Source organism: Cucumis melo, chromosome 3 (assembly GCF_025177605.1).
Source record: "Cucumis melo cultivar AY chromosome 3, USDA_Cmelo_AY_1.0, whole genome shotgun sequence".
In the NCBI taxonomy this organism is placed as follows: domain Eukaryota; kingdom Viridiplantae; phylum Streptophyta; class Magnoliopsida; order Cucurbitales; family Cucurbitaceae; genus Cucumis; species Cucumis melo.
In genome coordinates, this window is record NC_066859.1 from 2,834,842 (window position 1) to 2,850,334 (window position 15,493).

General features: G+C 29.3%; 2 protein-coding genes and 1 long non-coding RNA gene across 4 annotated transcripts; all 3 read right to left on the reverse strand.

Annotated features, from left to right (window-relative positions):
- Nucleotides 1–1,367: 1,367 nt before the first annotated feature.
- Nucleotides 1,368–3,879, reverse strand: LOC103485545 (uncharacterized). The gene is made up of 3 exons (XM_008443203.3): nt 3,355–3,879; nt 2,875–3,255; nt 1,368–2,153 (listed from the first exon to the last, which is right to left on the reverse strand). Exons 1-3 carry the CDS (start codon nt 3,661–3,663, stop codon nt 1,500–1,502), a joined length of 1,344 nt encoding a protein of 447 aa, XP_008441425.2. The 5' UTR covers nt 3,664–3,879; the 3' UTR covers nt 1,368–1,499.
- Nucleotides 3,880–9,801: 5,922 nt separating this feature from the next.
- On the reverse strand, nt 9,802–11,852 carry LOC127148391 (uncharacterized). Of its 2 annotated transcripts, none has more exons than XR_007819354.1 (2): nt 11,553–11,852; nt 9,802–10,337 (listed from the first exon to the last, which is right to left on the reverse strand). It is a non-coding gene; the product is annotated as an uncharacterized LOC127148391 (long non-coding RNA). The 2 variants fall into 2 exon arrangements; XR_007819355.1 differs by having other exon boundaries at nt 11,541–11,852.
- A 339-nt stretch (nt 11,853–12,191) lies between these two features.
- LOC103485546 (uncharacterized) lies at nt 12,192–12,929 on the reverse strand. Its single transcript, XM_008443204.3, has one exon. The coding sequence runs from the start codon at nt 12,594–12,596 to the stop codon at nt 12,192–12,194; it is 405 nt and encodes a 134-aa protein (XP_008441426.2). The 5' UTR covers nt 12,597–12,929.
- Between the last annotated feature and the right edge of the window lie 2,564 nt (nt 12,930–15,493).

Below are 15,493 nucleotides of genomic sequence, written 5' to 3' on the forward strand. Positions count from 1 at the left end.
ATCTCTTTACAAATAATTATATGCAATATTGTATTTGATTTGTTATATACTAACAATGTTTATACTTAGGTCAAATTACCATAAAAAAACTATTAAATATTATGAACTAATTTCATAAAGAAATACCTACCTTTTAAATCTTTTTTTCATAAATATATTTTAAAATTTTTCTACCTTACCTTGAAATCATTAACTTTTTAGTTACTTGAAACTACACATTAATTTCATTTTTTGTGTTAATTTTTTTGAAAATTCAATTTTAGAAGCACAAATATCTCGAAATGTAAATACATAATCATAAAAAAATTGATTTCCATCAACAAAATATAAATGAGATAAATAATTTTTTCGAGACATTATAATATCAACTAGACAAAAAGATGTGCAATTCAATCACATTCTTCATTTGTCTTTATTTCATGAACCAAACGATCATCTTCTTCATTGACATACTCATGGTTTCTTTCACATATGTTAAGATAAAGTAGATTTGACTGAGAGAGGAACATTTGTTAATCTCTATATTTAAATGTGTATTCATATACATTGAAAAAAATATTCAAAGTATTTAAAAATAGAAAGAAAAAAAACAAAAAGAACGACCAAGTGAAAAATAGATAGTAAAAATGAATAGAAAAAATAGATGAAGAAAAACATATATTTGGAAGGGATTTCTCGTTAAAAAACCAAATAAACATTTATTCTAAAATTTGGTTGCATGTGTTTTCTCTAAAATGATTTATTTCATAATCTCATTTTTCTAAAAATTATTTCAAACACCTCAGTTTAGCTTAAAATGAATTATTTTAAAAATTAAACACTTCAAAAATCAATCCAAATACATTCTTAGTTTGATTGGTGAAATTTCTCCATCGTTCATTACCCTTCCATGAAAATCATTTGATTTAATTTAGTTTATATTAAAAATTATTAGCTTTTATGTTAAAGAATTTTTTTTCTTTTGTAAATGCAAAAGTTATTAGTTCCATTCTTCTCTTACCATCAAAAATTTGAACTAAAGAGAACAAAAATTCAAATAAAAAAGTTAAAAAAAACTTATTAAATGAAATTTGTTTTGATGAATACGAAATAAAATTTTTTTAAAATAAAAAATGCTATAGTACAAAGCTCTTATTTCAATTTGTAGATTATGAAACACATGCAAAATCAAATAGAAAGATTGATTTGAAGTTGAAATATATGGTATTAATAGACTTGAAGTAAAAATTTAAACAAATCTTCATAAACGTTACTAACTTTATTCTATTTTAAAACGTTACACACTAAAATTTATTCCACAAAAGTTCCAAAATTATTGATTAAAATTACAACTATAATTTTGAAAAATAAGGAACAACAAATTAGCCTTTTCTAATTAGTAAAAACTCCATGTCCCATATTTATAATATATATTAACCATGGATTCATGGATTATGTACAAATTCCCAAAAATTTGAGTTTTAATCTTTCTGTTCTTTTCTTTTTTTCAATACAATTATTCAAAAATCTTCGTCTTCATCATCACTCTCATTACTCCCCTCCGATTCCTCATCTTCACTCTGATCAATCGCCGCCACTCTCGACGAAAAACCCCTTGACTCACCCGAACACCGAATCGTCGATGGAAACTTCCCCTTACTCGTCGTAATCAAACCAACTCCTTCTTCCTCTTTCTTCAAATCACTCGGCGGCAAAAAGAAATCCATCGACAAACCCTTTATATTAAAATCCACTTCTTCAATCTCCCAACACTCTTCCATCTTCGTTTTTGAATGCCCTTCCGCCGTTTCCCCAAATCGGAAAAGTGACACCGTCGTTTTTCCGGCGTGTGCAATGTTGACGCCGTCGATCGTTCTGTAATCTTGAATTAGCGTTTCCATTGTCGTTTCCCAGAAAATATTGTCGTTCCGAGATCTGGCGGGTTTGATTCGGAGAAGATGTGAATCTTCTAGTTGTACCAAGAGGCCGGTTCTTTGGCTGAAATATCCCCAAACTGTGTGACGGATTATTTCGACGCTGCTACTGCTTCTTGCTCTCAAAACTGAAGATTCGGCTTCTAGTTTTAGAATGAAGCAATCTTCGTCGTTGATCGTTTTCTCGCCGATGCAGGTTGAGTTTGAGAAGAGAGTTGCCGTCGATTTTGGATCTAATCCCTGAAAAAACACAAACTTCCTTATGTCACTAAAACCCATTTCGTATATTCGGCCCATTTCGACCCAATATGGAAACATTCAAGACATGTTGTGGCCCATACATAATTTTCGATTTTTTTTTTTTTTTTTTTTTTTGCTATATTTATGAGCTTACTAACAATGGAGTTTTTAAATATAAAGACATGGGTTGTCTATGAATATGATTATTAATGAAAATAAATTTTAAAAAAATTAAATATTTTTTTTTTATTTATATTTGATAATAACATTTTAATTGTGTTGAGGAAGATTAAATAAATGAAAGAAAAAAAAGTTTCTTGGATTCATTGAATTCTCTTTAGAATATTTGTTGTTTGGCTATACCTTTTTAACATAGCATTTGAAACTCTCCTAATCTTTTTTAATCACTAAAAAGAAAGCGATATATATGTGGACAAGAAAAATACAAACTCTTAGAATAGGTACAAATATTATTATATCATTCACAATAGATAAAAAAATATATATATTTTTTCTTATGGTTATGGAAAAAGATGCAGGAGATTAGTGCGATTTAGACTGTATCCGTTCAAAATCTGTTTTATGTAAGGGTGAATTAGGCTAAAAAATGGAGACATTGAAGAGTTGGTGGAGGATGGGGGAGGTTTAAATGATGTTTGAACGGTTGAAAAGAGGAAATACGGAATTAGAAAGAGAATTGAAAAGTCCAAAAGATTAAAACCTGCAAGAATCGGCGCAAGGGGCGAGGAGGGCCACGAGAAGCATGTGAATGATGCCATGGAGTTTGTCTCCAAGCAACTTTCCCATCACTCCCAGCACTAATTTTACTACCCCCTAACATCAATTCCAAACACCATAACTCCGGTCGTTTTTGCCAAACCACAAATCCCCCAATCTCTCCACCGCCGCCGCCACCACCACCACCACCACCTTTTCCATTATTCTTCCCCTTCACCGGTGCCTTCCCTTCACCGGACCAAAACTCCGACGCCGCCATCTTCACTTTTCCCATCGCATACATACTCTCGATACAATTCAACGCATGTTCTCCTCCCACCGCCGCCACATATTGTTGCACTATATACTTCGCCATTGACGCCTCCTACATACAAAATTAAATTAAACTAGATTCATAATAATAATTTCAGAAAAGGAAGGAAGAAAGAAAGAAAGAATAAAGTTGAGAGATTTTGTATATTACAATTGGGTTGTCTTTGATGTTGTTACGAGTAATGGGTTGTTGTTGATCAAAAGTGATGGGAAGTGGAATTAATGGAGCTCCCACAACACCTAGTAATAGTTGGATCTCAGCGTTTCGTCCTCCAAATAACGACGTGATTGAAGTAACATGTGATGATTTGTCATTTGATTTAACCCAAGATTTCATGGCTTGCCATGAAATGGCGTGAGTTTTGGTGTTGTTGGAAGAAAACATCTCTTCAGGAATGGGGACTTCGAGGACAGTGTCGAGACCATATTCCCGATCAAAATTAGGGCAAAGCTTCCTCATTGGAGAGAAATAGAAGAAAGGATGAAGGGATGGTATTGGGTGTGTGAGAGTAGAGAGATTGTAATGTTATTAAGGGAAGAGTTTTTGAAGTGAAATTAAAGAGAAGAATAATAAGAGAAGAAAAATTAGGAAGAAATGGAATACCAACCGACCATGGACCCTCAATGTAACGTGGTCCGCTTTGTACATGTCGTGTTTGCACGCTCTCTCTCTCTCTCTCTTTGGAAACTTAGTTTGTTCGTAATTTACTATTTAAATTGGCCTATCCCCACGGATGTCTTTCCTTTTACATTATTATTATTTATTTATCTTTATTTTCCATTTTCCTATTTTGATTTATTTTCCACATAAATTATATCAAAAATTCCTATTTTAATCGAATTACAAATCAAATCCATAACTTTTATATCACTTCAATCCATTTTAACCCTAGTAAGAAGGTTAGACATATATACTTCTTGATATAAATAATAAATTTATAAGTTAGGATTCAAACACTTTACAATCTATTATACTTGAATCGTAAACTTTAACAACTCTTCTTGACTCAACTCAAAAAAAACAAAAGCATTAAAATCTAAATTTAATTAATCTCTTCACAAAAAAAGAATTTAACTATTAGAGAATAAAAGTTAAAAAAACAATAAAATTACAGCAAAATTTTTATATGAATATAAACAACAGTATGATGTTCATATCCATGAAAATCAAACTTTTATGGTGGGTGGTCTTTGAACTAAATTTATCTTAATTTGTATCATTGTATATGAGAAACTAGTTTATGAGCCATTGAATTATACTTATAGTAATTAATAATTATTATTATAAAAAAGAATTTTTTTTAGGACACCCTCAATAATAACAATCACAAAAGAGAGTACCTACGAAAGAACTTTTATTCGTTCCAGACTTTCAATTGAAAGGTTACAAAATCTGTGAGAATGAACTAAATATTTAACTTTAGTTAATTATAATAAAAAATTGTCCTTGTTTGACTCTTAATTATTGTTCAACTCAACCATTAAGGAGTGGACAACTAATATGTTCCACATATTGAACAGGGCTCTATGATCCATTCATGACAAAATGTTCTTGGGTGTGGGCCACCTACCACCAAAAAAGACATTAACAGTTCATTAAGTATATACCTCAAATAAGTCCTAAACTTTTTAATTGATAAGAAATACTTTAGCCTACAAATTAATTATAAAAAAAAAAAAATGTTTCTATCAAGACTTTTCTAATGTAGTGTATTTTTATTCATGGTTATAAATTTTGTTTTGTAGTCCACTTATTAATCACATAATAAAGTCATAGTAAGAGCTACTATTGGGTATGAATTGAAGAACACACCGTAGTAAAACTGCAAGCTGTATCTACAAATAATGTCTCTTTCATTCTTTTGTTATCATTTATGAATATCTAACCAATTCTAATTTTATATGGATTCCGTTGCTTATAGATGGATTTATATAAAGTTTTTACCAAAGTTATACAAGTACAAAAATTTACGAACTATAACAACTAAATTGAAATTAAGAAGAAACGGCGGAGTCAAAATTAGAAGGTAATGTATTATTGTTATAATTAGTATTAAGCATTATTATTAGTTTGGTTTATAATTATATAAGTATATTATTTGTCAAGTTTACTTCCTTTTCAACCGAACTATGACCCTTTTTTTCCCAAGGTTGATAATAGAGATTCATGAACTGGCTTCCTCTTTCTTAAATGCAGTTTTCCCCAACTGCTATTTGACCTTTTTTTCTAAAAAAAAAAATTATTGTGCTTCCAAATTTCATAATCCTTTTATAAATAGTTTTGTTTTTTCTTAAAGGATAATGTAATTTATATATTTTGATTTTTTTCCCTTTTTCTATTTTGAAATTTCATGTGGTTTTAATTTTGTTTTATTCCTATGAGTAACTGTACACACAAAATTTTGAAATTTATGTCCCATGTGTCATCACTCGTCACCTGTAATGGAAATTTGTTGGATGTTTTATATTTATTTTCGTTTTTTTCCTAATTAGAGAAAGAATTTTTTAAAAATTCTAATTAAAATGGGTCAAAATCTCACCTACTTATTGTGTATAGATATCACCCCCCAAATTATCAACTCGATTATGTGCATTATTAACAAGTTTTTCTTTTTATAACTTAACATAAATGAAAAAAGGAAGAAGATTTGAGGTTGTCAATGGCGTTAGAATCCTCTCTTTTTACTTGTTTTCATAAAAAACAACATGTTCACGTTCCATCAAATTATTCAATCATAATTTGATAAATGACAAATTCTACTTACCTTCTTTTTTATATGATTTTACTTTTACGAGAAAAGTATTGAAATACATAAAAATGAGGAGATCTCAGGACGATGCACTCAAGTATCGCTTTAATCCTAAAATTATTTTAGGATAACGTCTCTAATTACTTGAAAGAACAACTCTTGTATAGCATATTAAAAAAATATTTTATTGAAAATATATGTGGACATGATTTAACAATATACAAAAAATTCATATACAATTATTTTTCAACCATTTATAAACTTTATCATACACACACATCTCTTGTACTCTATATCAACCATTTCACATCATAATTTTTTTTAATAGAAGTATAATAAAGCTATCAAATTCCATAAAATAATTTTGTTAAAAAAAAAAAGATCCAAACTTCAAGTCTAATGAACTCATATTCATTAAATTAACAAGTCAAACATTCTGTTGATAGGTTTAATTAACCAAATTAAATCCCTTCCCTTCCATCCCACTCTTGCTTTTGCATATAATTAAATTAAAAGAAAACTTCAAATACAAAGCAGAAAAAGGAACTTTACCAATTTTCACAGCAGGGAGAAGATACTTGACAATGAAAATGTATTTTTATTTATTCAAAAAGAAGAAAGGAAAAAAGTGGATAAGATTTTAAGATGATGAAGAACATCCCCCTTAGAATCTTTTAAACTCATCCGACATGTCGGCTATAGATGCACACCCGACGCCACAGCAAAGGGCCGACATTAATTTAGATTTGAGTTTGGGGAATGCACCGTTGGTTAGTGGTTACAAACACAACCGTAATCTAAAATTATTATAAATTTTAATTTTTGTTTTCGTTACATGTAAATATAATATATAGTTTATTTATGTGGGAGTGTTTGTTAGGTTAAACTATGGTGTATATTAATTATGAGAATTCGAAAATCATAGCATATAAATTAATTAATGAATTATTTTATGGGATCAATAATGGTGTGCACGTTCTAATGTATGGAAAATCTGATACGAAGGGCAGATGCTTTTTGGACTATAGTTTTCTTTTTTTCTTTTTAAATAAATAATAGTAATAATAAGGTATGGTGTGAGGTGTCGATTAGTCCTTGTTCTTTGTGGAATCTTTTTCCTTTGATTGTTTTCATTTCCCATGTTAAAATCTTTATGCTTTTTAGTTCAATAATTTTGAGGTAAAAGATTCAAGATTCAACACTTAATTAATTAATGTCTTTCCACAAAATCATAAATACATCCCTTTTTTATTAGAAAATTTTGAGAAAATTACCCCTTCTTTTCTATTTTATCCCTCTATATATATATTCTACATGGTTATAAATTACAAAATTATTGAAATTTTTTAAAATTTTAGTTTCTATCGATATCACCGACATTGGTATCTATTGGTGATATAATCTAAAATTTTATTTTATTTTATAAATATTTTTTTCATTTTATTATATTTAAAAATTTTCTTATTTTTAGGTCTAATTTCTATTTAATTCTTAATTTCTTAGTTTTCAAAATGTTATCATTTTAGTGTTCAAGTTTTGAGTTATTTGATTTTAAATTTTAACATGTCTGTAGTTTTAGTTTTGTTTTAATTTCATCTTTAAATTTTAAGAATAACATTTTAAACTTTAATTTCTTTTAACTAATTATTCATATTATTTGGCGCTAATCTTCAATCGATTTTAAATAATTATGAAATAAATATTTTAACTTAATTTTAATAGCGATTAAAAAATGAAGCTTACTTTTAATTCTCTTAAATTAATTAATAGACTAAATTTGAGTGTTAAATAAAAATTTAAGATTAAAAATAAAAATACATTATAAAACCCAAATCTTAAGAATAAATTTGCAACCTTTTGAAATCTAAATATTAAATTAAAATAACACTCGAAACTCATCAATAAAAATGTAATGTTTTGAAGTTTAAAACCAAATAGAAACAGAAGGAAAAAAAAATAATATTTTGAAATTTAAGACCAAATAGGAAGGAAGGGGAAAAAAAAAAGTGATACACTACTCTACCTCTAGAAAAAGAAAAGTTAATATTACAAATTAAAACTAATATCGTCAAAAGAAGCATAATTTAATTGATTTTAAACCAGAAAACATGTATATTTAAGATAAAAAGCTTCTCACCCTATTTATTCAGTGTTGAACTAAACAAAATTGACCCATCTTATTAGGACTAAATTGGTAATTAGGTTCAAAAAATGTGGATGATGTTGGTATCACATTGTTTATAAAACATATCATATTCTCTTCTTATTTTCTTTAATAAAATATTTAAAAATGTGTACAATACTAATCACATACTAATCTTGATGAAATGATTCTCTCCAATCATGAATTAAATATATTAATCTAAATTTTATTGTTAGGGTTTCTGAAATGAGTGACCAACCACTTACTAGGAAAGAGAGAAAATCAACCAAATAATATCAAATTAAAAACGAAATACCCGATGTTATTATTTACATACTATAAATATGCCCAAAAAAAAAAAAAAAAAAGAAAAAGAAAGTTGTATGTAACAAAGTGGGACATAAGAGTATTAGAACAGTCACCACCAATCACGCCATGTTCTTTGCAGCAACCAATACCCTTTTATAAATATTCAAATAACAATAAATAGTAATAATTTTTTCTTTAAATTCAAAAAAAAAAAAAAAAGGGAGAAAATTCCAATCTTATCTAATTTAATCATGTTCCGATTGACAACCCTATCAATTCTATCTATGTAGTTCAATGAAGTCCATTTACATGGTTGTATTGCACTTTGTTAATTTCAAATAGTTTTAATGTTAATAAAGCGTTGAAAAGTTGCTTTTCATATTTGAATTTTTGTCAAAAATTATTCTTTACTCCTAAAATAATTCAACGTTAACACGTCTCTTCCCATAAATGTACTTTGATGTAAATTTCTTATCAAGAGCATTTCTTAAAGAAAACTTTGATGTTAAATTAGAATTTTCTTCTAAGGTTAATCATTTAACACCAAACATGTCATGTAAACAAATAATTTAAGTCTTATTCTATGTTAGTTGGTGCCTGGTGGATGGATTTTTATCGTATTTATTTGGTCAATTATCTAACATATTATTTGAAAAAATAACATAATATTAATTCAACATTCGCTCAGTGTCGAGAATTATTATTACTATTGTGTGGGTTTATATATCTTGATTGTTTAGACTCATAAAAGTCGCTTTTTAAGATGTATAATAATAACTTTGAAAGGAAGTATACAGGATAAATTAAGATACTTATTGATTTTGAAAAATCGTGCATAGATCACACATTCAATAATGTTATGAAATTATTTACATTAACCCCAAATAATGTAAAAGAAGATATGCCATTATTATTCTCAATAATGGAACATGATACTAGATCTTTTGGTCACATCCTGGGGATAAAAAAAACAAAAACAAAAATTTTCACATCCTTGTACATATATTTTATATCAAAACACATTTTGTTATTTAGTATTTAGAAACAAAGCAGAATATCATTATTAAATGAAATGGGGGCCTAAATATATTATTCCTAACTTCTTTTTCTTATCATTTTAGATATTGTTGAACATGATACATGAACCAAGAACATTTATGAATGAACCTTAAAATGTCAATAATGGCTTTGAAGATATCAACCAATGGAGGCTGCTTTAGATTCAAAATATTTATATGATATTTGATTTGATCAAACATTTCTGTTTTTTTTTTTTTTTAACATAAATTATTTTGAGACCCAAATCCGATTTTGTTGTTATAGAAGGAACTACATGTCGGAATCTCCACAGAGAATTATCCACAATGAAACGACAAGAGACAAACAGCACGAACAATTGAGATGGCCAATCCAGCTAGGCTGAGCCCAATAATACAATATAAACTTACAAACAATTTCATTATACATCTTACTTGTTACAAAGGCCAAACTCTTCCTCCAAGGTTCTCTAACACTAATATATATTAACAGAATATTTGTAATCACAATCCCAAGCCTGTAACCGTGCAATATAGTTGATCTTTCGAGTTTGTTTCAGTGGCTGCATTGCAGAATGAAGAGAGCCCGATGAAGATTTTCGACAATCTTTTGATGCTACTTTTCAAATATAGTTTTCTTTTTCATAATTATGAGGGTATTTTGAAGTGAAATAACCATGATATGACAAAGGCGAAAACCATGCAGGCGAGTAAGAAATTCAGGAACCTGTGGCCTTGCCAGAAGTTCCGAGCCTCTGTAGAGTGTGGTGGCATCACTATGGCAGCTGTAGCAGTTGCTGTTGTTGCTTCGTTTGGTTCATTGCGTTGCTCTGTTGAATCGGCTTCGTAAGTACCAGTAACATTGTGTGCAATTGATCCACAGATCTCACATGTGCTGTAACAAATTACACATGGGTCAGTGCAAGGTACATGTTGAGCTTTTCCAAGTTTGAACAGTATTTGCTTTTCCCCCCGTCTTTTATTCCAGATAACATAACTTTTCAAATTACTTCAAACACCAAAGTCAGCTAAAAGAACAACATGAATCACAATCAAGTTTTATAGAACGCTCTCTAATAGTGAAAAGTTTTCCTGGCCAAACTATATATGTTTGCTAGCAGGGTCAAACGCAATAAAGTTCTTCACAGACCGACTATTACAATTCAATTCTTTCAATACGCTCATAGATTCATCATGGGAAAAATATGTTCAACCTATGCAGAAGATATAGTGAAGATAGTTTTTTGGCTTCTTACAGTCTACAGACCCTTTGACCGTCATCTGTATGTAATAAGCTTTAATCAATCAACAAATTTGACAATGAAAAGAGGTTTCAGATAGCGATGCTTAATTCAGGTTACAGTATAATGAATGAGGAAATAACCATGTTCAAATATTGTATCTCTTATCTATAAATTTAAATGTGTTTCCTAGGTTCTATGGGAGATGAATGTTTGATACCGTGAAGTATTCGACAGACAAAATAGCTTCACAGTCTTGAATGGTGATTTGAGAGTGGTGAAATGAAATAACAATCAACCTCAGACTGAAGCTCTAACTTTGTCCATACAAGTTTAAATACATTCTGAACAAAGGATGATACGAATATTGATAGCTATGCCGATCACGGAACTTGTGAAAATGTAAATATAGGTTAAACCTCAAAGAAAGATGTTCGAAACTCAAAACAAAACCAATCTATATTGTATCATAAATAATATATGTACTAATCTTCGCAACATCTTCTGTAGGACAGTGTGAACTGATAAAGAAATGGTTAACAAGGAAAAAAGAATCTCACTGATTGGTCTTTTTAGGAATAAATGTTGATTCCATATATTTTTGTAGATACCAACATCATGTAATGAAGTAATAAAGAATATGTAGCAAAAGTTATGAATATTTTCTCCATTGTTTCAAACTTCACACTGCAGCTGACCAGAAAGGCAAAAACAAAGACACAACATGCTAAGAAAGAATATTCAAACATTTGAACTCAGCAGAAACGTGCTCTAATCAATAATACATCAGACTAAAGCAAGCAAATTATAGGCTAAAGGAATGAGCCTTTTCTACAAGACGAAGGCAAGAGTGCTACATCAAGAAACACCTCCAATCCGAGAGCAGTTCTCTCCTAAATCAAATGCCATCTCGGTCTCATATCGTCCAATGCAAAATCCAACTTCTCTTCGTTTTGACAAAGAAAAACATTGCGTTTTGGCTTTGATCTTTAACAGGAAACGAATACATGGATTCTATAAAAGGCTTGATGGATTTATAATGGCACCACTATTTCCACAAGGGAGAAGCAAAAATAAAGATGACTACATAGTCTCAATTCTTTAGCATTTGGATTACTGTTTTGAAAACACAAGGTCAGGAATTAGTCCTTTTTAGTCAAAGAAGGCTATCTTGACACGGCCAAACACAAATAGAAGCCACATTCTTTAACATTACTAAAACACCAAGAGTAACAGAAGTCAACCACATGCCCACAACTTTTTAAGTAGAAGACAAACTTCAAGAGTAGTCAGAAAAGAGAAAAATACCACTAAAATAAAAACTAAAACACTATGAGGAATAAGGAAATTTGAACTACAAGATTAAATCAAGAAAACAAGGTTGGTACTCCGGATTCCAGGCATGTTTATAGTGGCAATCATTATATCCAATGAATTGAAAAGTAAATGAAGACAAGAAGCGAAACTTGAAAGCAAGAAACATTAGGTGTTATTCAATTTTAAAAAACTTACATGTCGCCCTTAATCTTGAACCAAGCCTCAGCACAGTGCTTATGAGCAGCAGCCAAATCATCTTTACAAGAACAACCCAACTCAATAGGAATTCCAGATTCATGATTAGAAGCATCCAAACTCAGATGGCAAATCCTGCAATCCCTCTCGATTTTCGCCAAATGTACCTTAATCTCAGCCAACCCACATTCGAGATCCATCTCAACAGAGCACTCCGACACAGAGGATCCCCTTCTTTTCTCCGCCGCCGCCGCCACCGCCACCGCCACCCCCTCTTCCTCCAGAATGTCAGCCCTGGAGTGGACCGAACACCGCCGCACTTCATCGGAGTCAGTGCGAGGGTGTTGTTGGTGTTGTTCTACCTCCATTGCGACAACGTGGGAAGCTTGGACGGTCGTCATCGCAAAGACCCAAAAAGAGAATCCTCATGTAATGGGTATGTGAGGCGAAAAGGAAGAATGGGAGGAGAGAGAGAGGAGACCCATGAAGAAAGAAACTTGATTTAGGGTGTGATGATTAATGAGTAATGGAGTGAGAAGTAGAAGAAGAAAAAGTGGTGGGTGTCCCCTGTTTCAGCGGCTTTGTTGGGGTGTCAGTGGCGATGTGCAGCAAAGAACAGAGTTGTTGCAGAGAGGAAGAAGACGACGAAAGATTTTGGAGACAATTTTTGGACTGCATAATGCAGAGAGCATCATTCAACTCCTTCTTTTTCCTTTTCTTTATTTCTTTTTATTTTTTCACTCAAAAAGAAAAAGTAGAAAACGTGATCATCAAATCATTGTTGGAAGGGAAACATAAATCTTTTTTGACACATAAATTACATCACAAATTGTTTACAAAAGAAAGAAATTTTCATTCAACCTTCCCTTTCCCCAACCACAACCAAAACATACACATACTCCTCGAAGAGCTTAGTGACATCAATAAATGTGTTTAAATGATTCAACGATTAGAATCACTTAAACTTACAAGAGTTAAGGGTGGGTTAGTTTCCATTTTAAGTTAGATTTGGTTGAATTTTTTTTATGTTTTTTTTGGTTGGATTGTATTTATATTACACTTTTAAAAATTTATCTCAGATCCATTTCATTTTGAATTTCAAAATATATATATTATATATATATATATAAAATTTTATACATATCTTATATTTAGTATACAAGTTATATAAAATTTTAGTTATTAGTATGTGTTAAACCTAATCTATCCATATATACCTTCGACAAACTGCTTTAATAATAATAATAATAATAATAAAATATTAATTTGCTCTTGTATTTTATAGTTCTCAGCTTTCTTTTGATCCATTTTCGTCTATGTACTCAAAATAAATCCTAAACTCAGTGTTTTATCGTTGTTTTTTTTTTTTATAAAAAAATAGTTATCTATAACATTTTTAAGACATATTTATATATTTTATTTGATTGTAGAAAATTTATTATTAATGTTTAATCAATTTCACTCAAAATTATTTTTGAAAAATTAAATTTAAAATTTATTAAAAATAGGAGAACTAAAATTAAACCATTAAAAATATATAACTAAAATTAAACAAACTTATATTCAAGAGTCCTAGATCACTTAAAAAATTGTACTGCTTTCTCTTTTCTTTAATAAAAATAAAGTTTCACAAGTGTACCTAATGGTGGTTTTCTTTTGTGTTTATATATATCTTGAGATAAATATACTTAGACAAAAGGTCCATTTATATACAATAATTGCATTGTAGCGAATATAGTTTAGTGCTAAAAGTGCGATTAATTCTATCAATCCCTTAATAGTTAAGGAATTCTTCAGTTTGATTAATATTCAAATAAAAAACTTTATTTCTTAAAAGTGTTTAATCATTTACCTCTCAATGAAAGATTCGAGAAAAAAATTAAAATTCTCATGATTTGTATCTAAAAATCAATTCTAAATTGATAAAAGTGAATCAAGAAATTACGAATTTCTTTTTATTTTTCTTTAGTTCAACCATAATAATGATTTTTGAACTTCTAACTTTCTAATTAAAAATAAAATATACACATTATTTATTTGAGTTATGTTTTGTTTGACATGGTGCGTGCGTGTTGTATGTGTGTTTGGTTTTAATAGCTTAAGTTTTAAAATTTTAATTTAATTTTCTACAAATTGAGTTTTTATTTTCTTCTTAACGATTAATATTTAGTTTATATTTTAATGTGATTATAACTCAATATTGATTTAACCATAAACATTTAATTATGAAATTAAATATTTGAATCGTCCCAGTTTTAACTTTACAAGGGATTGATTTCAAAATGTATAACTATTCAACTCATACAAGTTGATTTGTAATTAAATTCAATCATTTACAATTTTTTAATGGAAAATATAATGAAATAAATATAAAAAATTTAAGATAATAACAATAAGGAAACAAATATACTAAGTGCACACAAAAGACATCTTGAGATACATTCAAATTACCAAAAGTAATTGGATTTTTTTAAAAATATAACAATACGTAAAATATTTATATTCTACGGAACAATTTTAAAAATGGAAAAAGTCCACAAATTCACAATAAAAAATATAAAAAATACCCCAATCAACATGCAATTAATCAACCACACGCACACGAGTAATATTTTTCTAAACAATTGTGTACCATAGTCTAAACGAATGATCTACTATCATTTAGGTCATGATACATGATCGTGTAGTTCTTTTTAATGATAGAAAAAAATGTTTCAAATTTAAACGATTGCGTTGACAATGCTAAATGATTACGTTGACAATGGAAAACAATTGTGTTATCATAGAAAACGATTTTGTTGATTATGGTAAGCGATCGTATAATCCAATGTAAATGATCGTTAAAAACTTCAAATCAAACGATCGTGTTGACCATGCTAAATGATTATGCTAATTATGGTAATCGATCGTTTAGATCATGTCAACACAATCGTGTAGTTTGTTTTAAATAATGAGAAAAAGACTTCAAATTTAAACGATTGTGTTAACTATGACAAACGATCGTTTAAATAAGATCAAAATGATAGTTTGTAGTACTCTAATTACGATGGAATAACATTTTTTGTATTTTATGGGTGGTTTCGTTCTTTTTTTTTTACATAATTATTGAAAAATGGCTGTTGATGGATTTGTTATACTCAAATACATTAAATTATAGGTTGGAATAAATTTTATTTGTGTGGTGAAAGTGAATTAATTTATTGGTATTTACATAACCTTTGTTTCAAGAAGTTGGAATTTCAATCTCGGATCTCGTTGTTATATTAAAAAATGTTTTAATGAATTTTGTGTCTTACTT

What these genes read in the sequence shown, in the direction of transcription:
- LOC103485546 (XM_008443204.3), bottom strand. Translation starts at nt 12,596, where the DNA reads ATGACGACCGTCCAAGCTTCCCACGTTGTCGCAATGGAGGTAGAACAA.
- LOC103485545 (XM_008443203.3), bottom strand. Translation starts at nt 3,663, where the DNA reads ATGAGGAAGCTTTGCCCTAATTTTGATCGGGAATATGGTCTCGACACT. An exon ending in ACATCAAAGACAACCCAATT is followed by an intron (nt 3,256 to 3,354) that starts GTAATATACAAA and finishes TTTTGTATGTAG; the next exon opens with GAGGCGTCAATGGCGAAGTA. An exon ending in CCTTGCGCCGATTCTTGCAG is followed by an intron (nt 2,154 to 2,874) that starts GTTTTAATCTTT and finishes GTGTTTTTTCAG; the next exon opens with GGATTAGATCCAAAATCGAC.